This window comes from Apis cerana, linkage group LG8, assembly GCF_029169275.1.
Source record: "Apis cerana isolate GH-2021 linkage group LG8, AcerK_1.0, whole genome shotgun sequence".
Lineage (NCBI taxonomy): Eukaryota > Metazoa > Arthropoda > Insecta > Hymenoptera > Apidae > Apis > Apis cerana.
Window position 1 is genome coordinate 10,833,508 of NC_083859.1, and position 26,943 is coordinate 10,860,450.

Genomic DNA, 26,943 nt, shown 5'->3' on the forward strand with positions numbered 1-26,943 from the left:
TTACCCTAATGCTGGCCAATCCCCATCTGTCGTAGTCGTTGGAGCCGATGTGCTCTTATTTGGAAGACTCAAACGTGGACCGATTCGAAGTGTCATGGGACGTCTTCTGCGCAGTGTGTAATCTATTACAAAAAGAATTAATTTCAACATGTTCTACGCACACATATTTATCGTATACATTTAAAAAATACAAAAAATACTCGTGACAATAGATTTCATGATACGTAATTAATAAATTACATCAATTTGATCGATTTGTTTCTCTTTTCCTCTTTCATCGTGCCCATTTGCCCGCCAACTTGATCGATACTTCTCAATCAGGATAATTGGATAAACGGATTTCGGATTAAGAGAAAGTCGAAAGATAATTCGAACTAATTGTTCCAGCACGCAAAATATCAATCGAAACAATTGCATTTCCTTCGATTAGTTAATTCGAATTGAAAATTCGAGGGGAAACGATAAATTCGCGTATACATTTCGAAAGATAAATAAATATCTAGCGTGAGATAAGATTACTCGATACTTCGCACGTACAGCATAAAAGTATTTCAATAATTACGACTGTATTCAAACGCTCGAAAAAACGTTTTATTTCTTTTTTTTTTTTTTAACTTTTTGAACGCGAAACATTTGAATTTAATTATTATTATTATAAAATACGACTATAAAAAAATTATTACATTATGCAAAATATGTTTATGATTAAAGAGAAAACTTTACCATTGGTGCAGCCAAGAGAATTCCGGCCTTGAAACACGTGAGGAGATAAATACTGGGGATAGTTGTTTGTGGGGGTTGTTGGTGTTGTTCGACTGTTGAGGACGGACATAGTTGTCCAAGGAGGTGCCGCATCTTTTATCACAGTTTCCTCTGTGGCGCTGGGTAAAACCTCGTTGGTTACCCGCACCTCTATGCCCACAGTCTGTAAAAATAGCAAAATGTTATTCGTTATTAATCTCTCTTGAATAAATAAACTTGAATAAATAAATATATATATATATATAATTAATTACAAATATAATAAAATAAGAAAGAAATGAATATTCTGAATCGCATGACAGTTCGATATAATTTGGAATAATTATTATTAAAATAAATCCTATTAAATTTCAAATTGGTAAATTAACCGATGTAACAAATTAACGATTGATTAACGAATTCGTGTGTTTATCACATTTGACACGCTTTGACACGAATCGCTAAAATCTAATTGATTTAATTATTTATTATAAACGGGAATCACTCTTTCGACCGTTTAAAATCTATTCAATCTCCCGTCAAAGAAACTTCTGATCGCGTTATTACGGTATTAATTCGAATATAAACACGTCGAATTTAACGTGCCGAAACGCGTTCAAATATCGGAAGAATCAAAGTTGCAAATAAACAATATACACATAAAAATACAGTCATCCTGTTCAAAATATCGTCGTAAAAACTTCGTTTCCAATTCATCTCGGGAAGAAGGAAATAACAAAAGGCTTTTCCCTTCGATAAAAATCTCCATCCCCTGCGTAAACGATGCATGGAAATTTAAAAATTTTTTCCCCGTGAAAAAAATCTCTCGTCTCTTAAATCAGAATCTCTCCAATTTCCTCCGGAAGGGGATCGCAACTTCCGTAAGAAACTAAAAGAGACAGAGAGAGACAAACAGACAGACAGAAAGACAGAGAGACAGAGATAGATAGATAGATAGAAAGAAAGAGAAAGAGAGAGAAAGATAAATAAATAGATAGATAGATAGATAGAGAAGGAGAGACAGAGAGAGATAAATAGATAAATAGAGAGAAAGAAAGAGAGAGAGAGAGATAAATAGATAGATAGAGAGATAGATAGAGAGAGAGAGAGAGAGAGAGAGATAAATAGATAAATAGAGAGATAGATAGATAAATAGAGAGAAAGAGAGAGAGAGATAAATAGATAGATAGATAAATAGATAGATAGAGAGATAGATAGATAGATAAATAGATAGAGAGAGAGAGGGGGGGGGAGCACAGGATCGAAGGAAAAATAGGGGGTGAAAAAAGAATAGAAGGTTAGGATGATCAAGCAGATATCGAGAGATCGTTTCCTTGAAACCCTTGGGACCTTTCATCGTTCCATCATGGAAAGGAGCAGCGATTCTGTGAGGAAATGGTTCGCGTAAAAAAGGAAAAAAAAGAAAAAAAAAAAGGGCGGAGGCGAAAGGAATCGAAGAGCGAGGGAAAGGGTGTCTGGCGTCTCTGAAGAAAGAAAATGCAGAGATTCCTCGGCCAATTTTCCCGCACCGTCTCGATAACTATATTCTTGCCCCTCCTCCTCCTCCTCCTCGTTCTCTTCCTCTCCCAGCCCCGACATTAATAACCTCACTTTGCGGCTTCGTAAATAATTAAACGATACGATCCCACGATGGAGTTTTAACGTTCCACTTTACAAGGGATCACGGCTTGTTATATATATGTGTATATAAAATATATTTTTATTATTATTATTATTGTCGTTATTATTGAAAACTGTTGAAAATGAACTTTCCATAGATTTTAAATTGGAATAATGATATTTCGTATTTTCGCAACGATTAGAGATGTAAATCAGTCTATGAAGATTGAAAATAGTAATAAAGTAATTTTTTAAACTTCTCTTAAACTATTATATATATATATATATAAATAAAGTATATTTTTATTATTGTCGTCGTTATTATTGGAAACGGTTGAAATTGAACTTTTCATAGATTTTAAATTGGAATAATAATATTTTGCTACGATTAGAGATGTAAGTCAGTCTATGAAGATTGAAAATATGATACACGGTAATTTTTTTAAATTATATATTAACTGTACATTATACATATAAAGCCATACGTTTTTATTATTATTATTATTATTGGAAACAGTTGAAATTGAATTTTCCATATATATATATATATAGATTTTAAATGATAGTGATGAAAGTTTGATTAGAGATGCAAATCAGTCTATGAATATTGAAAATATGACATACAATTTTCTTAAACCTTTAGATCAAAATTCAAATACTTCTTTCTCATGAATTTTCTTTCTATTTAAAATTTCTACAAATTATTCTAAAACTTTCGTCCCCAACTTTCGTGCCCTTCGAACGACATTGAAAGGACGGTCAACGACCTTCGAACATGAAATCTTCGATCAATTCGTAATAGCAGCGATATAGTTGGCGGAGAAGGGTGGAAAATTACAGTACATCTCCGAAAAATGGAAACTGTCGAGGCGCAAAAAAAAAAAAAAAAAAGAAAGAAAGAAAGGTTTTGCAAAATGGAGGGACATGGTGGCTCGGTTTTGTGGAATTCAACAGGCTGAAAGCGTGATGCTCCACGTTCCATTCCAATGTTTCCAACATTTTTCGTCCACCCACGCGGAGACGTATTGATTCGGCGAGTTCAGTCAACAGGTAGCCTGCGCTTTCACTGAACGCTGACGTTCTACGCACACCTGATCCCTTCATCCTCCACGCTTATTCCCCCTGCCGCAGCTGTCTCGATTATTCATTGTTTTCAAGTGAAAACCACCTCACGACGATCGACTGTCGTCGTTTCAGAGAATAAAAATTTATTCTCCAATTTTGCTCTTTTCTCTCTATAACCGTTGAACTTCCTGTCCAATTTCCTCTACCTTTCTGTGATTTTTTTATTTTCTAAACAATTCTAATTTCATCTTCGAAAGAAAGAAAGAAAAAACGACGAAATTGGATTTCTGCCACACGGTGTCTTTATTGTTGCTCGCGAAACGAAAAAAAAATTGTGTACAAAGGAAGTTGGTACATACATTAATCGTAATGGGTTTGAATTAAAAAAAAAAAAAAATTTTCCAACGTTGCATCTTCTCGTGGGATTTCACGTGTAGCCAATTCGGCAAAAAATAATTTCCAGCGTCGAACATTAGCATTTTCATAACCCCTGTAATAACAACTATACATAAAAAAAAAAAAAAAGGAAAAAAGGAGATCGTGTCGTAAAAATCGAAAGATAAAAATTTTCAAAAAACAGAGCGACGATATAGCTGTTGTTAACGTTGACGAACGATATAATTTTAATCTTGGAAAGGAAAGGAAATGGAGAATGGTGGCACTTTTGTCTCGAAAAGAGAGAGAGAGAGAGATCTGAGATCGACTTCTCTTTCCAATTCCAACATCAAAATTCAATCCACAGAAAACATAGGACAATTTCACTCCCCTCGGGAAGATGGCGGTGAATGGAAACGAATTGAAAGTTGAGGGTAAAAAAATGGAGGAATATTTCGAGGAAATATTCAGGGATGGAGCGTTATCTCTTTGTTCCCTGGGACAAATAATAATGGCAATTAAGGGCTGATCATTGCGATTAATGGAAATTAGCGTTCGCTCGTCATTTAACGAAAGTAAATTAAATAATAACGTTCCACTCTGCACGCCGCGTTATTTGATAAGAGAACTTTATTTAACGGTGCTGCTCGGGGATGAAACGCATCGAAGTTTGTTAATTTTGTGAAAAAAAAAAAAAATATCACGAATTTCTTCGAATTTTTTTTTGTTCTCGTTATTTTAATTTTGTCTTTCCTCTTATTTTCAGAAAGAGTAAAACTGATCCATGATACAGACTCTAACCTAGAATTCGATTGGTATTAACGAATCGTGCTAAGAACAGTTTCGAATAAAGCGAAAGACAAGATCTATCGAGACAAAGGTACGATACCGTTGTTATTGGAAAAGCATAAATAAAAATATGAAGCTATGGAGATAAAAATCGAGGAATTGAATTTTAAATTTCAATTACATTTTCTCTCTCTCTCTCTATTTAAATAAACTCCATGTGCATATATATACATAAATACAGAATATTCCAACCGATTTTTGTCAGCAAAAAAAAAGAGGGGGGAGAACGAATAACTTTCGAATAATTTTTTAAATAACTTCAATCGATCCATCCATTTAATTTTCGAAACACGAGAAAAGAAAAATGACACGTAATCAACGAGCATCGAAACCGTATCTATCAAAATCCTTTGCCCAGTTTCAAATTAACCGTGAACGTATCCAAGTCTGATATGTTATTCCGATACAATATGCAAACGCGATATTCAAAATAATCGTCCGATTCCTCGCACGAATAGTTGTACGCTTAACCAATACCAACACGGGAAATCCTATTAAACGAATATTCCAAATATAAAGTAGAAGTGCATAAATCCCTCCTCCCCAATGTGTGATCCAAAATAATATCGTCCTCTCGATCATCGTATCTTCTCACAAAGACAACCGACGAGAAAATTTTTGCTTCTAGAACGCTGCGTTAACCTTAAAAATACTCTCCTGCCTGGAGAAAAAAAAAGGAAAAATTGTAAATTTTCAAAATTGAGAGAAATCGAGAGACAAAACTGGAAAGGATAGAAATATTTCGAAATATATATATATATTTAGGTTAGGTTAGGTTGAGTTAGGTTAGATTAAGTTAGGTTATGTTAGGTTATGTTCTTCTCACAAAGATAACCGACGAGAAAATTTCTGCCTCTGGAACGTTGCGTTAACCTTAAAAATACCTCCTCTCCTGCTTGGAGGAGAAAGAAGAAAAAATCGTAAATTTTCAAAATTGAGAGAAATCGAGAGACAAAACTGAAAAGGAAATATTTCCAAATATATATATGTATTTAGGTTAGGTTAGGTTGAGTTAGGTTAGATTAAGTTAGGTTATGTTAGGTTATGTTCTTCTCACAGACAATCGACAAGAAAATTCCTGCTACGCTTCTAGAACGCTGCGTTAACCTTAAAAATACTCTCCTGCCTGGAGAAAAAAAAAGGAAAAATTGTAAATTTTCAAAATTGAGAGAAATCGAGAGACAAAACTGAAAAGGAAATATTTCCAAATATATATATGTATTTAGGTTAGGTTAGGTTGAGTTAGGTTAGATTAAGTTAGGTTATGTTGTCAGATTGTTAGGTTAGGTTAGGATATAAAAATTCCAATCGAGGGGAATACACGGAGGAGGAGAGGGAGAGGAAAAAATTGTTTCGACACGTCTCGTTTCCCCTTCGTTGCATATATAAAAATGCACATATTGATTCTGCCACGAGACACATTTATTGAGAACCGATCGATGCAATCTCTTTCCAACCATTCCTCGCCGCGTGGCCGACGATGATATTCGGCTGTGTATGGAAATGGAAAATCGTGGATTCCTCCTCGACCGATAAATAAATCCCGAAAATATCCTCGAAGAATTTGCGACTCGATCGCAACACGTGTCCCGCACTTTGCTCAATTTCATGACGAAGACAAGTATTAATGTTAACCCTTAAGACTCGTATGTCGAGTGTGACTCGACATTATACGGCTTCTAAAATAATTTAAAATGTTTTCTTTTTTTTTTTCGAGTATTTTGTGAACGCTCAAATAAAGACTAATTTTTCATATTTCGCCATTTTGTAACAATTTTAAATTGTGATTATCATTATTATAGAATCAAAATAGTTATTATAATAGAGCTGAAAATAGTAATTACGTGGAAGGAAGAAAAATGTGTTTTTTGTTTTTCATATTTTGTTTACGAAATAAACGTATCAATTATTAATTAAAATTTCTTATGGTAATAATAATAATTAAACCGTTACGTTGTTTTATTTGTTTTACGTGGTAAATAAAATATAAAAATAAGGATGAATGAAAAGAAAGCAATCAAAATAACCAATAAACACAAAAGTAGTGACGACTCAAATATGTGACTCAAACAGACAATGAACTTGGTTTATTGGAAGACGATACAGATTTTAATTGAAGCACCTGAGCCACTGTTTTTCCATTCAGTCTCTTCAAACTGATTCCTATTCTGATTAGAGAAATTGTAAGAAGAAAGGGAAAAGGTTAAAAGCAATGATGAGGACATGAATATATCAGGCTGTTTGTTGATTGAATGTTGAAACATTCTACATGAACTAACCACGACAATTATTGTCATATCGTAAACTTCTCAGTTATTTAAAAGCATACTATTTAATTAATATAAATGAAAAAAATATTTGTTACATACTCTGCACTGTTTTATTATGAATTAAGGAGTTGTTACTAGATAAAAGAAATTGAACAGTACAATGGATTAATACTCGTGAGAGGCACTCGAGGAATGCGGCGTGATGAACTTCAATTCGACTCGTGACACCGTGAGTCGAGGTCCTCTTTAGGGGATGCAAACGAGCCAAGATACGAGGAGGGTTATATCTGTTCGTTTAATATAATCTAATAACGAGAGATAACCGAGGATTTATTGTGTTAGACGAGAGAACGTGGCACGTCCTCTCAAATTTCAAAATGAATAACGTGCTTTTTTCTGGGCAGAGATTTAAATTTTAACCTGATTATTAAAATCATCCCCCCTCGTTAAACGTAAAAAATTAAATGTTGAAGGAAGGCTGCTGCGAAGTTAATTCTCACATCCAATAAATTCGTATATAAAACCGAATGGAAGTAATTCGTTCCTTCTTAGAGAGAGAGAGGGGAGGAGAGGGAGGGAGAGAATTAACTTCGGTTGGAGTCGTTGGCCGATTTAAATTATTCCAGTCGGGCTCGGCCGTGGAAAATTTAGTTTGTCCCAACAGTTAAATCATTCAGTATCTTAGACTCGAACAAATTGGATTATCCCCAGCCGGTTGGGGAAATGATTTTTCGCAAGTGAAACAGCTAGGGTAATTTTATCACCTTGTGTTGTTGTCGCACAGCATCCCAAACGAATAGTTATCTTTCTTTTCTGGGAGAAAAAATAAATCTTCCGTGGGAAATGCAGGAAGAAGATTGTTTTCCTTTCTTTTCCCTTTTTTCTCTTTTCTTGAAGATCGAAAGAGATTCGAGATGAATCGAATTAATTTCCACCTCCCTTTCAAATATCTTGGTAAAAAACGAATAACTCGAAACGATTTCGAATTTATTCTTCCATCCTCCTTGTAATTATTTCAAATTATGAAATATGATGATAGAAATCAAAGGATTTATCAATTTTCGAGATTGTAATTCTTTTAATCGTCCAAATTTATCGTATTTGTATCGAAGATAAATCAGTGTAAATAAGTCTAAAGCCAATCGAAGGGCAGAGAAAAAAAAAGGAAAAAGGGAAAAAACATCGATAAATTCGTACGCTCGAATTATTTAATCGCTGAACGCGAAATAGGTGAATTTTTTTTAGCAAACGTACGAGATTTTTATAATATCTAATAACTGCGAACATGCCGTGGAATAACATTTATTTAAACGTCGATTTAAAACTTTGAAGTTTGCATTAGTAATTGACGATTTTGTCGATAACAGGCACGTTACATGGGTACATATGGAACCCAGTAGTGTATACGTTGAATATAGTCGGACAAGTAGTACAGGTAAGTGCGTTACAAGTATTAATACAAGCGCAATGTAAAATGAACATTTGAAATTTTCATCTTGAGTATTAAATATTACGGTAAATTAAATCCAAAATTGTAATTGAATTTGTATTATTTGCATTTTAAAATAATTTATTTAATAAAAATGATATCGACGAACGAAGTAATCCAAAGTGCTAATTAATTTTCCATTGAAAAAAGAAAAAGAATTAAAAAAGGAAAAGGAAAATTTTGCGTGCAAATATGAAAAACTTCTCTGAAAATTACCTTTTCGTCGTATTATATGATGCGCAAATTAAGCAGAATGTTAATGAAAAAATTTGATATGCACGAAAAAGAAAAAGAAGATACTTTACATAGAAAAATTATCTCGACACGACTACTACTTTCTCGTCACCTGCCAACCAATGTCGGGAAAATTGAATTCATAATCTCGACAACATCTCGGATATCCGAGAAGTAGATACGAAATACCTATCAAAGGCTCTAGATTTTATGGATTCTAAAATTCTAACGAAAAATTCACGATGGATCGACGAACACGTTTCTTTCTCTATCTCTTTTTCCCAGAACTCAGAGAGAAGATTCTTCTTTAAATTAGAAGCTTAAGTTCGATGAAACACATCGTTGAAATTTCCCTCTATTCACTTTTACACCATTCTGTCCATCACAATCAGATATTTAGATCCCAATTTTCTAAGACCAATAAGAAAAACACGAAAAATCTATTTCTCTATACAAAAACAACATCCTAGAAGATTTAGAAATTATATCGATGACACCAAAATGGAGAAAAGAAGAGACCTCGAATCCTCTTCCTAATTTCTCGGGATGAGAAATTTTTTTCCAAAACGTTGGTGGTTCGATCGAAGGGGGGATTTGAGCAGAGAAAAGGCCTCCCTCTTTTTTTCTCGGCTAATTTATTCCTCTGGGGCTGTTTATAGCCACACGAATCCGTGTCAGGAGAGGGGGTGAATTAAATTCTTCCTCGTTTTTTTCTCATCTCTCTTCGATCGGAGCGATAATCGAGAGTTCATGATTTGGGAGGAGTTCCGTTTCATTCGACAGGTAATTTCACGAGATATCGAGCAGATTTTAAACGCATTTTAAGGGAGGGAAAATTTTGAATAATTCTCGGATAAAAATTGGAATAACTGTACAGGGATGAAGATTTCAAATTGCTTATGAAATAATGGAATTGAAAGAGTCCACAAATTACTTCAGTTAGTCGTCCAATTCTTTTATTGTGCAAAAGAGAATAAGTGGAATGGAAGGAACTTTAAAGGGGGAAAAATAAAAAATTGAAAACAAACGTAACTTTGATAAAAATTCAGAGGAAGAAAACTGGCCAGATAATTGTCCATAAATTATTCTAGTTAGTTGTCCAATTCTTTTATTATACAGAAGAGAGAATAATGGAAGGAAGTTTAGAAGAAAGAGTTAAAGACAGTCATATCCATAAATTATTTCAGTTAGTCTCAATTCTTTTATTGTGCAAGAGAGAATAAGTGGAATGGAAGGAAGTTTAGAGGAAAAAACAATAAAAAATTGAAAACAAGCGCAACTTTGATAAAAATTCAGAGGAAGAAAACTGTCTAAATAATTGTCCATTGAAGAGTCCATAAATTATTCCATAATAATAATTGTCCAATTCTTTTATTATACAGAAGAGAGAATAATGGAAGGAAGTTTAGAGGGAAAAAATTGGAAGAGACAGTCATATCCATAAATTATTTCAGTTAGTCATTCAATTCTTTTATTGTGCAAGAGAGAATAAGTGGAATGGAAAAAAGTTTAGAGGGGGGAAAAAATAAAAAATTGAAAACAAACGTAGCTTTGATAAAAATTCAGAGGAAGAAAACTGGCAAGATAATTGTCCATGAAAGAGTCCATAAATTATTTCAGTTAGTTGTCCAATTCTTTTATTGTACAAAAGAGAGAATAATGGAAGAAAGTTTAGAGACAAAATTGGAAGAGTTACAGACAGTCATATCCATAAATTATTCCAGTTAGTCAATTCTTGTGTTACAAGAGAGAATAGGTGGAATGGAAGGAAGTTTAGAGGAAAAAACAATAAAAAACAAGTTTGATAAATATTCAAATTGTAAATGCAGAGAGAAAAAGGGGAAACTGTCCAGATAATTGTCCAGAAATCATTTATGAAATAATGGAATTGGAAGAATCACATTTATAAATTATTTCAATTAATCGTTCAATTCTTTTATTATACAAGAGAGAAAGAAGAAAATTTGGAATAAAAAAAAAATAAAAAATTAAAAACAATTGCAATTTTGATAAGAGAAAGGAAAAGGAAGTTTAAAAATATGAAAACAATAAAACAAGCTTTCAATTCCAAAATCATATAAAAGGATTGATGATCGATTAGAGAAAAATTTAAGAAATTTATATTATCGTACAATCCGTAAGAAAATTTCTATCCCCCTATTCCCTCCCCTCCCTCATTTTCGTAATCACAAAATCCTCTCAACGATTCTCGTTTGCATTCGCGTGCCATGATTCAAACTAAAAGTTACTAGCCACAAGACTTCGCATAACCTCAATTCAATTCTCTCTCTCTCTCTCTTTCCTTCTTTCTCTTGACCTAACCTCGAAAATTACATTACGCAGAATCGAGCGTAAGCTTCTTCCAAAAGTTTAACAACGTCCCCTTCTCCAACAAATACACTTCCTTTCAAAAGCATCGTATTCGCTCGGTGGAAATCTGCATTTATACGAGCCCACAAAATTCTCACGTGTTCAAGTATCGAGTTACGCTCATACTCGCGGAGTCACGTAACCCATGCGTTCGATCGTGTGTAACTAGATTCGAGAGATCGAAAGGGGGATATCGCGAGATATCGTTGCGCCGATGAGACGACGCCTCGTGACGAATAGGGACACTGTTTATAGATAAGAAAATCTAGGGAAAAAGGTTTTTGTTTCGTTGTCTTTTTTTTTGTGGAAAGATTGTATCAAGAGATAAAAACGAAAATCGAGAAAAGGATGACTTTTTAATTGAGAGAAGATTCTCTCGCCTTGGAAATTCAAGATTTCCTCGAAAATCAATTTCACGGAATTTTGTTAATAAATTCTTCTCTCCGTTAACGAGGGAACTGGAAAATTCCCGTGGGAACTGTCTCTCGTTGCTCGTTTCATTCTGGATAGATAATTAGAAAAAAAGAATATATTAATCCAAGATTTCTCCTCGAGGAATGTGCAAAGACGCAACAATCTCCGGGATAATCGAGGGAACGGGCCGTAAAACTTGAAGAAATGACCGCCGTAAAAATTGAAAAAACGAAAATCGATATCCGCGTGATATTCAAATTTATCCAAGTTTAATATCCATTATCGACAAAATGGATGTTAAAAACCTGGCTTTCTGGGAAATTATTCGTGAAAAAAAATTCGTATCGTAAAAAAAAAGAAAAAGAAAAAAAAAGAATTCGCATTTCGAATTTGCTTTCCTGTCGTGGACAGGAAAAGAAAAAGGATCTACGTTAATTCGACGAAGCGAAAACGATCGATCCGATGGTTGTGCACTGTCGAAGATTCTCGTAATCCCAAACCGTCCTCCTATTTCATCCTAATTTCGAGGTAAATTCGAGAGCCAGTACGCGTCGATAAAGACAAATTGTACCACAATAGGATTCGACAGTTTAAACAAAAAGTAATCGGAAAAGCAACGTGAAAATCCAATCTAAATTCATGGCAGTGTTATATTTTGATTTCGATCTTTCAATCATTAGACGTTATAATTTGAAATGAATGCGAATCGAGCGCCACGCGTGTCAAAAAAGTAAATTAATAAATTAGTAAATTTTTCGTGAGAAGGGATAGAAGAAAGGGACGACTGAGAAATGAGATCCGAACAACGCTCGAAAAGACGAACTCGTGGATAAAAATTGAAACAATATCGTTTTTTTTTTTCGATCAACGCTTAAATTTTACCCTTCAAACGGTGAAAAGTGAAAGAGCGAAACGATAAAATGGTTCTGGGAACTGAGTTTTAATAATTGGAAAACATTTCTCCAAGATTAAACAATACGATGACGGGATTTTTTTTAAATTAAAATAAATTCATGATAAAAATTTTAAAAAGCAAGATATCGTTTCTACGATATATTCTCAATTCTTCAGTTAAAATCTTATATGAAAATATTTATTATTGTTATTGTTCTTGATACATTTTTTTTTTTACAAATTAAGAACAATAATTTAATTTTTCTTTTTTTTAAAATTGCAAGATTAAAATTTTTTTGTTAAAGATTAGAGAAACTCTTTAAAGATATGAAATAAAAAAAAATTTATTTTAAAAATAAGAGAAAAATTCAGGATAAAGAGCTTTCAGTACAAAATAGGAAGAGAGGATTAAAGGAAGCTTTTCTTGATTTGAAACAAAAATTTAAGCGCCTTAAGGAAATGTCAGTTGAAAGAACAATTTAGGAAATTTATGTTTCTGAAAGTCATTCTTTATGACAGTCCATTTATACATTTCATAATTTAGAATAAAGATCGTGTTACTCGTGAGACGTATTGTACATATAAATTGAAAATGAGTAAAAAGAAAATATATTCAAGTTTCAGAAAAGAAAATCAAAAAAACGATTCGTGAAAAAATATTTCTACGTTGAATTTTCAAAATTTCACAATCGCAATAATAATTAATAATTTTGGTATAAATATATTTGATATTTCACATACAAATATTGAAAAAAATTTTACAAATTTCATATTTATATTTTTTTGAAAATAATAATATGTATAATATATAATATTGAAATGATATTGAATTAATTTATCTCGAATATTTCATGAAAATATAATACGTAATAACGTGAGAGAAATTGAAATAATTTATAAATAAATTTTATCGTTCTATTTTGAAAATTCCAAAAGAGATAGTGAAATTGTGATTTTAAAATATTCAAAGTAATAATAAACCACAGTTGTTTTATTAATAGTGAAAGATAATTAAATCTATCTTGAAGCAGCGGTAATTGAAATTAAAGCAAACGTATAGTATGTATAGTAAACTATGTATAGTATACTATAGAAGTAAACGTATCCATATAGGAACAATTTTCTTATGAAAATTCTCTTATAGTCTTATGTATCTTTTAATCAAAAATTATTATAAGGAAGAGAAAAATTATAATCTAAAAAAGAATATATATAATTTCATTTTGAAAATTCAAATAATCACGATTTTAATAATCCCTCTCTATAATATAATAACATTTATTTCGTAATCAAATATTTTATTTTCTCTTGAAAAAAAATTTCAATAAAATCGCATATATCTCGATTGTCTTTGTTCGATTATAATAGCATTATAATATTATTTTAAATTTAATAACCTCCAGCTATTACTATGAATATTTTTTTCTTAAAAAAGAAAATTGAAGTATAACAATCAATATATAAATTTAACGTATATTTCAATTAGAAGAGTTCACAAGGAAAAATTCGAAAAAGAAAATATAATAAAAATAAAGATTGAAAGAATTCGTACCTTGTTATTTACGACGATCGACGACAAATATTTTCTGTATGCAAAGCATACTATGATACAGACGACATGTTTCTTTCAATTTCACTCGTGCAGTATCGATCTCTATCGATGAGATCGAGAAATCGAATATCGATCTTATACACGCACAGTGCGAGAGTGCAAGTGAAGCGTTCATTTTCGTTACATACTAACGTGTTTATATATGTGATTTATTCAAAATAAAATCATTTAAAAACATTATAAATATTCAAATATCTGTACCATCGTTATTATTTTGTATTCGTTCGCGAAATCAACGAACATGTACATGTTTAATTATAGTTAGCGAAATCAGGAAAAAGAGGTTACGTGTGAAATGTGAATGTTCATTTGTTTATATCGAATTTGCAAAGATTGAAAATGAAATTGAAAATTGAATTTGTAAGTTTTATTACAAGAAACGTTATTGTGTTGTTACGTAACTTCGATTCGAATCATTCTTCACGAAAAGAGGTTATATTATGATAATATTTTCAACGCTATTAACACGTTTACATTTCATGTATTGTTTCAGTAATGTGACTGACGTTAAATTGTTTGTTTCTTGTTTCCATCCATTCTAATTGTGTTTTTACGCTTAAATTAATCGATTGTGTCACAGTGAAAATTATCCCATGCTATAATTAATCGAGATATCAACACGAAGAATTAACGAAGAATTTCGAAACACTTTTATATTGAGAAATTTGAAAATGAATAAAGAATAAAAGAAAAGATTGCAAATGATGAAAGGTAAGAAAAATTAAAATAATAAAACTATTAGTTTAAGAGCACTTTACAAAATTCATAACGACAGTAAAATATCATCATCTTGTTCTATTTGCTACGAAATTTCATTACATCATTTTTTAATATAGAACTTTTAATAAATTAATAAAACTTGAAGAGAGATGATAATTGAAGTAATTAGTACAATCAAATAATATCAAATCGAATGAATTCAAATCTTTATAACGCAAGAAAATTCCACGATATTCATATTTATTATTATTTTATCTATTACAGTATTATTATTATTTTTGTTAAATTTTATTATTAAACAAAGATGCAAAATTTTAAATCAGAAAGCAAAAGAGAAAAATACAAAAGATCAAAGAAATGGCAATCTTTTATCGATATTCGTCAAATGGAACATCAGATTCGAATAGAAATTATTTATCTAAAATTGGAGAGTAATAGTTCCAGATATACCGTTCGAAAATGATATTTATTGGACAATAATAATTGATACCATACGCAGCACAAAGGAACCATAACTTCCAAATCGTTCCAACTATAAAGCACCGTTTGAAGGGATCGATACTTAAATTATCGTTCGTTTGTCCACCAAAAGCTTATTTCCTGCATGATTTTACCACAATCGTGATTTTAACACAGCACGGTTGCTGCTCTTTCCTGTGATTTTCTAATAGAGGAAAACATGCAGGAACGTTTCTAACGCACGAATTCTCGCATAAAATTTAAATGAACAATAAAATATCGTAAAATGAGAGGAAATCTGTTACTCTTATATTAAGAAGAATAATTCTTAATTATTCGATAAATATAACGAATCACCAGTGACCCGTAGAATTAATTGTACGTTATCACAAATGTTGCTATATATCGATATAAAAAATTTTTTTTATTAAAATCATAAATGAAACAATACATTTTATTACTTTAATTAAATCCAAGTTGCCTGTATTAAAATAATAATAATTAACTCGATTAGCCATCCATGTAAATATCAATATCGTTAAGATATTAATTACAAGAAGACGATTCCAAGAAAAGAAGAGGTTGTCAATTACTGTATTAGCCTGATAACATCAATATCGATTTGCGAAATAAACATACGTTGACAATCATGGATTGACAGCGAGATAATGAAACAGACAAACAGTGAAATAAAAGATCTTCTTGAGAGGTGAGAGGAATTTCGGTGCGAAAAGATCACATTTATCGCGTAGGCGGGTAAAAATATACTTGAGAATCTCGTGGGTGAAAATGGATCCCTTGTTACCTTCCCCGCTAAATTTATGTTGATCATAAACTTTAGAGGGTGTATTAGTTTAATAGTATTCGGAGGAGAATGTGTATGGAACGTCTAATCGATGACAAAATTTCTTCTCGATACAACTACGAGAAAAAGAAGAGATTTTTCTTGGAAAGTATAAAAAGATTCGAAGATTTTTCAATCTGAGGAGTGAAATTCAACGTTTCCAAAAGTACGTATATTTGCAATATTTAATTATTTAATTATCTGATATCTTTGAGACTTAAATAAAAGCAATTATTGCAATATTTAATTATTTAATTATCTGATGTCTTTGAGACTTAAATAAAAGCGTTACTAGGTCCATCTATCTATCATGATTAGAAGTATGATTAGAAAAAGGGAGAATAATAAATCTGGAGAAACGTTATATCGTCATTAGATACCAGAAGACTTAACAACGCAATTTACTGAAAATGGAGAGCAAAAACATCCGTCATAGTATATCCGTCATAATAATTGAAAGGGAAAAAATCGAAGGTAAGTAAATAGAAAATTGTTGTAAGATAGAAAAATACCTTGATACTATTAAATGTTACAAATTATGTAAATCTGGCATCTAAAAATTGAACCAAAGAAAAGTTAAAATTGATTTGAACCTTTCAATTCTTATACATTCCAAAAATTTTTATATTTCAGAGAATATACAAAAAAAAAGACAATGGAATAAAAAAAATGTGGTAAAAGGAAAAACGAAATCTCATTTTGAAAATCTTCTTTAGAGAAACAATAACACTTAATACGACACTCTTATATTCCCTCTTTTTTTTTCAGTTTTCATATTCATTATCAAAGAAGATATAGATATATAATACGAAAAAGATGGAAATAGACGAAGCAATCAATTTACCAAGCAATCAATTTGCTAAGATCCGAGATAGAGCGAAATATCTCGTTGGGAGTCGTGCACTTGTTAAAAGCTTCCACTGTTAAGAAATTCGATAAAAAGAAGGAACGTAGTTGCGGCAATTTTGCCGAGGAAAACATTATAGAAGCAAAAGCCGAAGCACATTGTAATCGGGTGAAGTGTGTTAAGAAGGAAAAAGGTCAAATGGATGAAAAGAATGCAGAGACTGTGCGTGTTATGAACGAGTCGTTAGTTCCAGTAGAAGAGATCGGTTATGGTCGAACATCGATCTTCGCTGTCTCTCGTGTAGCATTAATTATGGTTAAGTAACTTCCGGTGAGAACCACCCACGTGCAATTGTAATACTGCTAGAAATATTTATACAATGAAGTGTACAAGAGAAGTGTACAAAGTAATATTAAAATTCTTTTTTCCTTTTTTTTTTTTTTTTGAAAAATTGTAATAAATATGAAATAAGGGAGTTGAAACGATACGAGGGGGAAAAAGGAAAGGAAGAAGAAGATCAAGATGTTGAATGAAAAAATGAGAATGATGATAAATAAATATACGTAAGTGGAAAATTTAATTTCCCTGAAAATGAGGAGAAATTTTTCTTTCTTACGTGCAATATTATTATACGTGCAAGTATACGTATCAAACGAAGTCAAACTTTTCTAAGAAATTCCATCATTTTCTCGCTAAAATATGAAGAAAGGAAATTGATAATAATAATAATAATAATAATAATACTTCAAGCACAAGATAAAAATAGCTGGTAAGGTAAATAGGTTAAGGAGAATATAAATAAATATAAAAATTGTTAATCTTCTACAATATAAAGAGATATCGAAGAGAAATTTAGAACAAGAAGAGGGGATGGTGTTTAAGAGAAATGAGAAACTAGATTTCTCTTGAGAAAAAAAAAAGCGCAAAATGTATCACATTTTGTTATATGATATTAAAAAAGAGATGTACCAAGAGTCTGAAGGAAATGAAAGATGCGTGAAACTGGAGCGGGATGTTCTTGTTGAATTTTACTCGACAAACGGCGATGATAATATCGGCAAAAAGGGTGGAAACAAGCTTCGAGATGGCACGAGGAAGTTCACCTTTAATTATAGAGACATATTAACAAACACGCATGAAGAAAAAAAAAAAGAAAGAAAGAAGCTCGCTTTGAACAGTTTTCATGGAAACATTTAACAGGATCATGATCAAAGTGGACGAGGCAAGCAGAAACCCTTTCAATCGAAATTCCAAGGCGAGTTTATCTTAAACGAATTAAGTTTGAATTGGATACAAGTTATTATTAAACGATTGCTCGCAACCCTTGTGATTTCTTTCCAATTATCATCCAAAACACATATTACGATTTTCTTCATTTTATCTTTCGTCTCATGTAATATTTATTGGAAAATATTTTAGATTAAGAAATTCTATAGGGATAGAAATTAAGTTATATTTTCCAATTATTTATAATTTTCCTTCGTTTAAATTTATGGAATTTCTTCAACTTGCGTTTTTTCCATTTCGTTCCTCAATCTCATCTTTCCTTCCACCGAATATCCCTATCCACCCCTAAATCCTACCCTTCCATTTCCAATTTTTTTCTCGGAATTTTCAATGATAAAAAAGACGATAAAAAAAGAAAAGAAAAATCCACTTTACGCTCGCTTCAAGAAAGAGAGAGTTGCTCTAATAAATTCCATTCGCGAATTTAGAGAGGGAAAGAATGTCCTCGTCGTCTCGAGTTTTCCGTGAATCGATACCACTTCGAGCCACGATTACTTCGAACACGATATAGAAAATGTTTGTGGGACAAGGCTGCTCGATACGGTCGTAAAATGAAAGTGAAAATATCCGTGCCAGGGGAAAAACCTCATTTTCTTGAGTCACGTGTATCTCTCTCCTTCTGGATCCCCCATACGCCTCGAAACTGAATTTCCGTTGTCGAATTTCGTGACGATTTGATCGATCTTCCGCTCAATTGGCCGAATCTCTTGTTTCCTTGGAGCGAAGATAAGATAAGATAAGATAAGATATCGAAGAATCGTGATGGATCGTTCGCAATCCCTTTTCCAAGCGTCCCTTTTCCAAGTGAAATTTAATTTCTCTGAAATATTGAATGAAAAGTTTCGAATTTTTATTTCTCCGATCTGGAATAATATCAGAAAATTTCAGCCCAATTTTACCTCATTTTTCTATCGATCCAATCTCTTCCGTTATTTTTTTTCCACGCGACGTGCATTTCAACCAGCTTGGAATCACTTTTTCTTTCTTAGCATTTTCAGAAGCTTCGGAAAATTCAGGGATCGTGCCTCGTAATTTCTCGTCTTTTTCGAATTTTCCAGGGATCCGAGTAACAGGGATCTGGTTATCGGTTGCTGGGAGTGGAAAAAGGGGGTCGGTCGAGTTCGAAAACGATTCGATTAGCCGGTATTGCATTTAATGATCGAGAAATAAAGGGGCGTTGGAACAGGCTGCGGCGCACCCTTTTGTACACTCGAACTCGAGGGTTCTTTGAGCGGTGCGAAATCATATTTGCGGGGCAAAATTTCATCTTGATGAAGAACCGTTCGAGGTTTAAAATAGGCAGCCCGGCTTCGTTGAAATTATTACCTTTCCCGAACTGAGAATTCCTAGAATTTCATCGATTCCCAATATTTTCGATTTTCCTTTCGCAACAACGATTATCGAATCTTTTAATTGAGTTCCTATATATTTGTAATTAATTAAAAGTGTCATTCTAATTAAATGAATTAATATTGATTAATTTAATTGGCTAATTATAATTAATAAATGTCGCTTGATTATTTTTTATTTTTCTATTTTCCTGCTAGACATTTTGTCCAATTTCTCGCTAATCTCTTCTCTGTGCTTCTACTTTATGATCTTAATATTATTATTCAAATTTTTGTTACAGACAGGAGATGACTGTGTATTATAATATAATAAATTATTTGAAAAATTGTCAAATTTAATTTTTCTTAAAATTATCTATTCAAATGGATTTAAATTTTTTTCAATTTTAATTTGATATTCTATAGCAACGTTTGATTCATGAATAAATACGCTTGGTCACGTTACAAAGATCTACTATGCGTATCAAAAGCTACATGATTAACTTGGATCCAAACAGAAACAAACACAACAAAACAATCTATGTTCGATCCATAGTCCAAGAATTAATCATATGCATGTAATATATAATATTATATTCTATTGTACGATAATAATATATATATGCTCTTTCTTGCAAAGAATTGAGATTAAAGTTTAATGTTTGACCTGGTTAATTAATTAAATGTCATTTGGTTTTTATTCAATTTCTCACTAATCTCTTCTCTATACTTCTATTTTATAATCTTGATTCTATTCAATCTACATTCAATTCATAGTCCAAGAATTATCATATATTATAATATATAATATTGTGTAATATAAATGTCTCTTGACTTTCTTTATTTTTATTTTGTCCAATTTCTTATTAATTTCTTCTCTGTACTTCTACCTTATGATCTTATAGGCAAGAGATGATTGTGTATATATATATATATATTCTTTTAATATAATAAATTATATTTGAAAATTGTCAAATTTAATTCTTCTTAATCATTTATTTAAATGGATTTAAATTTTTGCAGATTTTAATTTTAATTCAAATAATTGATATTTTACTTTTATCTCTATAGCAACATTATAAACAAATATTCTAGGTCCACTATCAAAAGCTACATGATTAACTTAAATCCAAACAAAAGTCCAAGAATTAATCATATGCATATAATATATAATATTATACTCTATCATATGATCATATATATGTTCTTTCTTGCAAACAATTAGGATTTCTTTTGATTTTTTTATTTTTCTACAGAAATTTTGTTCAATTTCTCTAGTCTAATCTCTTCTCTATACTTCTAATTTATGATCTTAATATTATCCAAATTTTTCTTATAAACAGGAAATAATTGTGTACATATATATTCTTTTAATATAATATACTATATTTGAAAGTTATCAAATTTAATTCTTCTTAAATTTGTCCAAATGGATTTAGATTCTTTCAATTTTAATTCAGTTAATTAATATTCTACATTTATCTCTATAGCAACGTTACAAACATATATGCTCACGTTACAAAGTTCTACTATCAAAAGCTACATGATTAACTTGGATCCAAACAAATTCAAACACAATCTACGTTCGATCCATAGTCCAAGAATTAATCACATGCATGCAATATATAATATTATACTGTACAGTACGATCGTATATCTCATTTTCGCAAAGAATCCGGATTAAAATTACACGCAGTTGATTATCAAGCTCAAATGAATATCACTGTTTGAGATAGCTTCCGGCGAAAGTTGATAAAACACGCAATATCCTGCATTAGAGCCTGAACTGTGTATCGGTTGCAATGAAGCAATTATTTTCATCCAACGTTACCCATTAGTCGACAATCCGATTACACGACTCGACCAGGTCAAGTGCTGCCACCACTCCCTCTCTCTCTCACAATCTTATCGAAGTGCATCGATATATAAGTACGTGGACATATTCTGTATTTTCCTCAATTACGACAAAGATGGCTGACCAAGAATTAAGATTAATGAATTGAAATGAAAAAGGACGGATTTATTACGGAAGTTGTTGAAAAAGAAATTTTCGTCCAGAGGAATCGAAAGAGAAGATTGTAGCCATTTGATGGATGGAAAATCGCTCGAAAGGAAATTACATTGATCGAAGTGCTCGATGAAGGTATTGAAAAGTTGTTTTTTTTTTCTTTTGAAATTGTTGAATCGCTATTGCACGAATTTTAGTAAAAAATATCTGCGACTCGGAATAACAACAATCGGCCCTTAACCTCTACGTTATTAAAGTGACCAATGCCGCGCCCTCAAAGTGTTTTCATCAATTCAAGTGAGCGATTCGCGTGAAATTTTGCATGCTTCTCTTTTCAAAATGTTATTGAAAGCATACGTGGGCGCGACGAAAGTGAAAGGATTTCGGATATTTTTATATGAGAATACGTTCTATTTATGTAAGTATAATTATACAAAGAGAAGAAATATATTTATAGAATCACGGAGATATTCAGGGATAATTAAGTAATAAAGTAGAATTTTGATAAGGATTGAAAAAGAAAAAAAAATACTAGAAATTTCTTCCATTCGATTTCTTAAATTTTTATTTTTGAAAAAAAGGTATTATTCTTTTTTTTTCTTTTTTATAAAAAGAATACAATTTTTCGTGTAATTTTTGACAAAGCTTGGACGGTTTAAACTTTGGTATTTCGAGGGAAACGAGAAGGTAGAACACGTGTTAATTAATTTAGAGGACAATTAACGATGCAACCGAGATGAAATCAAATAGATAATCGCGAGATCAAATTTTTTGATAATTTTCCAAATTTTTTTTTAATTAAGAGTAAGGCAAACTTCCTCTTTAAAAAAAGAATTGATAAAAAAAATTTTATATCCGCGAAAGAGAAAATTAATTTTTCTTTTTTTTTTTTTTTTTGCTTTATATTCGTCCGTTTTTTATTTTATTTTATTTATTAAAAAAAAATTTTAAATTGCTCGTTTATACAACAAACATAAATCTCACTTTTAATTACAACTGTTTTCGTTCGAACGAAGTAAACGAAATTACACTGGCTTAGATTCGATGCTACAAGATGAAATATTTTATAATACCTCTCCCCGTATTTACCAAAGTGTTGGGACAAGGAGAACGAAATCTTGATAAAGAGATTCGTTATTTGCACGCAAAACGTGTAATTCCCTCGAGATTAAACAAGTTCGTAGGGAGGAGAAATATAAAAAGGGGCGATTCTTTACAATATTTACATCAAAATTACATCAATTTTATTTTCCAACTCCATTCTTCCCGCTCCACTTTTAATTTTTCACTTGACACTCGAGATTTCATTTATTTTTCTAAAGATCGGACAATAAACACGACGTAATGCGATGTTCAATTTACTGAAGTAATTAAATGATTGTAAATATTTTCGTTATTTTGAAGATCTAATGAGAGAGAGAGAGAGAGAAAGAGAGAGAAACAAATCTATTTGAGAATAAAATTTCTCGATAATTGTTTTTCAGAGTTTTTTTTTTTTTCTTGCTATTGGATACTGCTTTGAGAATGATCACTCTTGACGCAATATTTATTGGCAAAAAACAATTGTCGAAAACTCGAGAGTTTTTCATTTTCGGATGAATACGTATAATACTGATGAAAAAAAAAAAAAAGAAGACAAACAAGGAGAAAAATAGAAATATTGGAGAAACATGAGGTGTTTCTCGAAGTAGAAAAAAAAAAATAATTAATTCTCTGAATTTGATCGTTTGTCATCTCGTTACAGATACGTAGAGAACAATCGAGTTTATTATTGAACTTGTAGGATTCGATTGTTGAATAGGTGTATTTCAGGAATATTCAGGAATCTATGATATTACAATCGTGAAAGTGGTCAGAAACCGAACAAAAGGAATTCTCTGATACGCCCAAATTAATTTCCAAATATAATTTCATACGAATAAGGAATTATTTTTGTTAATTATTATATCATAGGATGGATAATTTCTCTTCTATTATTATTTATATATATATATACACACGTGCCTGGAAAAATTTTTACATTTCATCCCTGTGACGAATTTAATTCAAAGAATTGAATTAATTCGCAAAAATTAAAATTTATATTTCCAAAAGGATTTTCATTTTTATGTGTAAATGTGTACAACTCTCGTTATACACCGTTCATTATAAACCACACTAACACCTATAATAGCGAAGATGTTAATTAAAATCCCTTCCCCTTTAAAAAAAAAAAAGAAAAAAGAAAAAAATTGAGAATAAAATCTTTCACGATCCCTTGAGTGGAACGCAGTCGAATCTCGCAGAAAGGAAATACAATTTTCAGCCCGGTAATTAATTCATTCAGAAAAAGAACGAAGGAATGATTTCTTATGTAATGAAGCTTCGAGATTCAACCTGCTGAAGAGAACGTAAGAACGACGAATAATCGTACGAAATTAATGAAATTAAGATCGATCGATTAATTTTTACATTAATTAAGATGAAATCGATTCTCTCTAAAAATTGCAATTAATCAAAAATTATAATCCTCGTTATTCTTAATTTAAATTTAATTAAATCTTTTAAACAAACTCGATATGTATATATATATATATATATGTGTGAATAAAGATTGGCTTTGTATCGATCGAAAACAGGGATACGAATGTTAAATTGTAAAGACTGACGAGACAGAAGAAAAATTAATGTTTGAGCTAGTGATTCAACTCGAGCACGTGCGTGTAACAGATCGTTGCAACGTGTGGAAAGAAAAGTTTTTTCGCAACGAGACAGTGAGAAGCGTGAAAAGAAAAAAGAAGAAATGGATAAATGGTATTGAATTAGGAAAAAAGGAACGAGATCGATCGAATACCATTGTTTCGTCGAATTTTTTTAAATAAAACTGTCGTATATTGTTTATTCCTCGTTTTAAATACGTATTTTTAAATTTTTATTTTCTTTCCGAAAAATATTGCATTATTGGATTACAAGGAAATCAGAGGATTACAATATTTGAAAACATAATTTATTTAACCAACATCGTTTTACCATTGGATTTTCTTAAATTAAATAAAACTGTCGTATATTGTTCGTTCCTCATTCTAAATAATTTTAAATTTCGAAAAATATTGCATATAGGATAAGAAAATCACAATATTTGAAAGCAAATAACAATTTATTTAATCAACATCGAATACCATCATTTTATTGGGTTTTCTTAAATTAAATAAAACTGTCATATGTTGTTCGTTCCTCGTTTTAAATAATTTTAAGTTTCGAGAAATCTACAATGAAAGCAAATATCAAATTTATTTAACACATCGTTTGTCCTTTCAAAACTCTTCCATTCTGAACTTCACGTTATCTGCCCATCCTCGCTCATACCTTTCATACCTTTTATAAATCATTCATTCAGAACAAAGGTAATAAAAAAAAAAAAAATTCAACGAGCGATAGAAAAAAAATTTTTTAAATTTAATATAAAAATATGAAAGGTACTCACGTGTTGCATTGGATACGATGTGCCACCGACAAGAAAGTCCCATGCCCACGCGAATATTCGCGCGCAGATGTGCATCGACGTCACTGCCAGTATGGAGACCTTGATCCCGCTGTGTCCAGCGTCTGGGACACCGAATTCCCTCCTATTTCCGAAGCTATGGTGTCGACTTTCCTCTCTCTCTCTCTCTCTTTCTCTCTCCCTCTCCCTCTTTCTCTCTCCCTCGCTCTCTCTCGCTCTCTCTCCCTCCCCCCTCCCTCTGTTCTCACATTCCACTCCCTAGAATCCCGGAAACTGATAATTCTCGTCAACGTATCTTCCCGCCATCCGGGCGGTTACCAGCTGCCCTGGAACAACCGTCATCCTCTCCCCTCCCCCTCTCTCCTCATCCCAAGATTCCAAGGTAAATTCTACTCCACTCTGGTATATATCGTTGATAGAATCTTCCTCGGTGCAAATACAAATACACGTCCAAAATCTCTCGTTTCGATAGTTTCGGCTAACCGATCGATCGAGTACCAAGATTGAACGTGATCGATCGATATCGACTCTCGTGGGATAGTTGCGATCTCGATATCGTTCGCAGTGCAGAGGGAGACAGGAAGGGAGGGAGAGAGAGAGAGAGAAAGAGAGAGAAATTGGAACGTTTTAATTTCGTTGATTACACGGGCCGAGAATAATTTTGGATCCGCATTGTTATTGTTTTCTTAACGATCTTGACAATCGATATTATTATCCGTGTTTTCAAAATTCTAATTAGATTTTTAATTTATTATGCGATATTAATATTTCGTTTATGTGGATCGATCGCTTAGACTACTAATCTAACCTGTCTTGTGTGTAACGTAAATGTAACGCTATCGGTTGTTTCGATCAGAAGCGAAGTAATTAATCTAACCCGAAAGGCCAAAATTATTAAGATCACTTGAAAATATTGAAAATATACGCTCGAAAATTTTTCGATCACGAGTCACGACACTATGATTCACGATGTACGCCTTTTTCTCTTCCATAGCGGATTTAAGACCGATTTTCAAAAAGGATCGAAACACGAGAAATTGTGGAATTCAGAATCGAGACCGAATCCATGTGCTGGAGAGGCGCATCGAGAGGCGAACTGATCACCAATTAAACGGGCACGATTGTTAATCGTAATCACTCTCTCGACTATGATCCAACCGAGTGCGTCACTCGTACACGAAACGGAGGATGACCGTCACTTTGACCGACCGAGTAATTACGTATGCTGTCACTTCTCACTTTATGGGACACTAATTTCTGGCCCACTCAACAACCCGTTTCAATCAACCAGAATTGCACACTGTGTAACACACTTTCTACATATATACGAGCTACTTGTTGATCGACACTTGAACAGCAAGCAAGCAAGCATCATGGAAACGATAGAAACTTCAAACACGCCACAGGATCGATTCACTTCTCTTTTCAATCCGTCGATTGATAATTCCATCTGTCCACGGTGCGCGATCATGTGATTGAGAAACAATATCACCGATGAGAAAAGATCTTTTCTTTTGCTTTTTTTTTCAGATAAATATCGATTGGATCGATCAATGGATGTGGATATATTTATTGCGTTTCGACGGGTAAACGAATGATTAATCGAGGAGGATGATGTTGTCACGGATTGTATTATGGCCGAGTTGTAAACGCGCCCATTCATGGAACACTCTCGGTCTGAGGGACCGGGCGAGACTGGTGGAAGAAACGCGCGCGTGCCGCTTGGGAACACATAGGGAACGCGGAACGCATGTCAAAATGAAATGTCTAGAGGGAAGGTACACACAACATCCTTGTGAAGGATCTTGAAAATTCCTCCCTTTAACTGGTGGATGATGGAATTGGAAATTCATGGGATAGGGTTTTCTGGCTGGGCCGAAGGGACGGAGAAAAAGGGAAAGAAAAATTTCGAGGAATCGAGGAGGATCAACGGAATTTCTGAGTTTTAAAGTACAAAAAGTTTGACGTTTTTGAATGACGTCTATCTGAGAGTATCTGAAGGTAACAGTTAATGGGGGAGGAGAGGAAATGAAAAA

The 26,943-nt window shown here is 32.2% G+C and overlaps 1 protein-coding gene across 1 annotated transcript; it reads right to left on the reverse strand.

Annotated features, from left to right (window-relative positions):
• On the reverse strand, positions 1–26,604 carry LOC108001526 (uncharacterized). The gene is made up of 3 exons (XM_062078883.1): positions 24,890–26,604; positions 724–925; positions 1–122 (listed from the first exon to the last, which is right to left on the reverse strand). The coding sequence occupies exons 1-3, from the start codon at positions 24,962–24,964 to the stop codon at positions 1–3; spliced, it is 399 nt and encodes a 132-aa protein (XP_061934867.1). The 5' UTR covers positions 24,965–26,604.
• Positions 26,605–26,943: the final 339 nt, after the last annotated feature.

Excerpts from the sequence above, each read along its gene's own strand:
- LOC108001526 (XM_062078883.1), bottom strand. The coding sequence starts at position 24,964 with ATGCACATCTGCGCGCGAATATTCGCGTGGGCATGGGACTTTCTTGTC. Across the intron at positions 926-24,889 it reads CATCGTATCCAATGCAACAC|ACTGTGGGCATAGAGGTGCG; the intron begins GTGAGTACCTTT and ends CTATTTTTACAG. Across the intron at positions 123-723 it reads TTCTCTTGGCTGCACCAATG|ATTACACACTGCGCAGAAGA; the intron begins GTAAAGTTTTCT and ends TTTTTGTAATAG.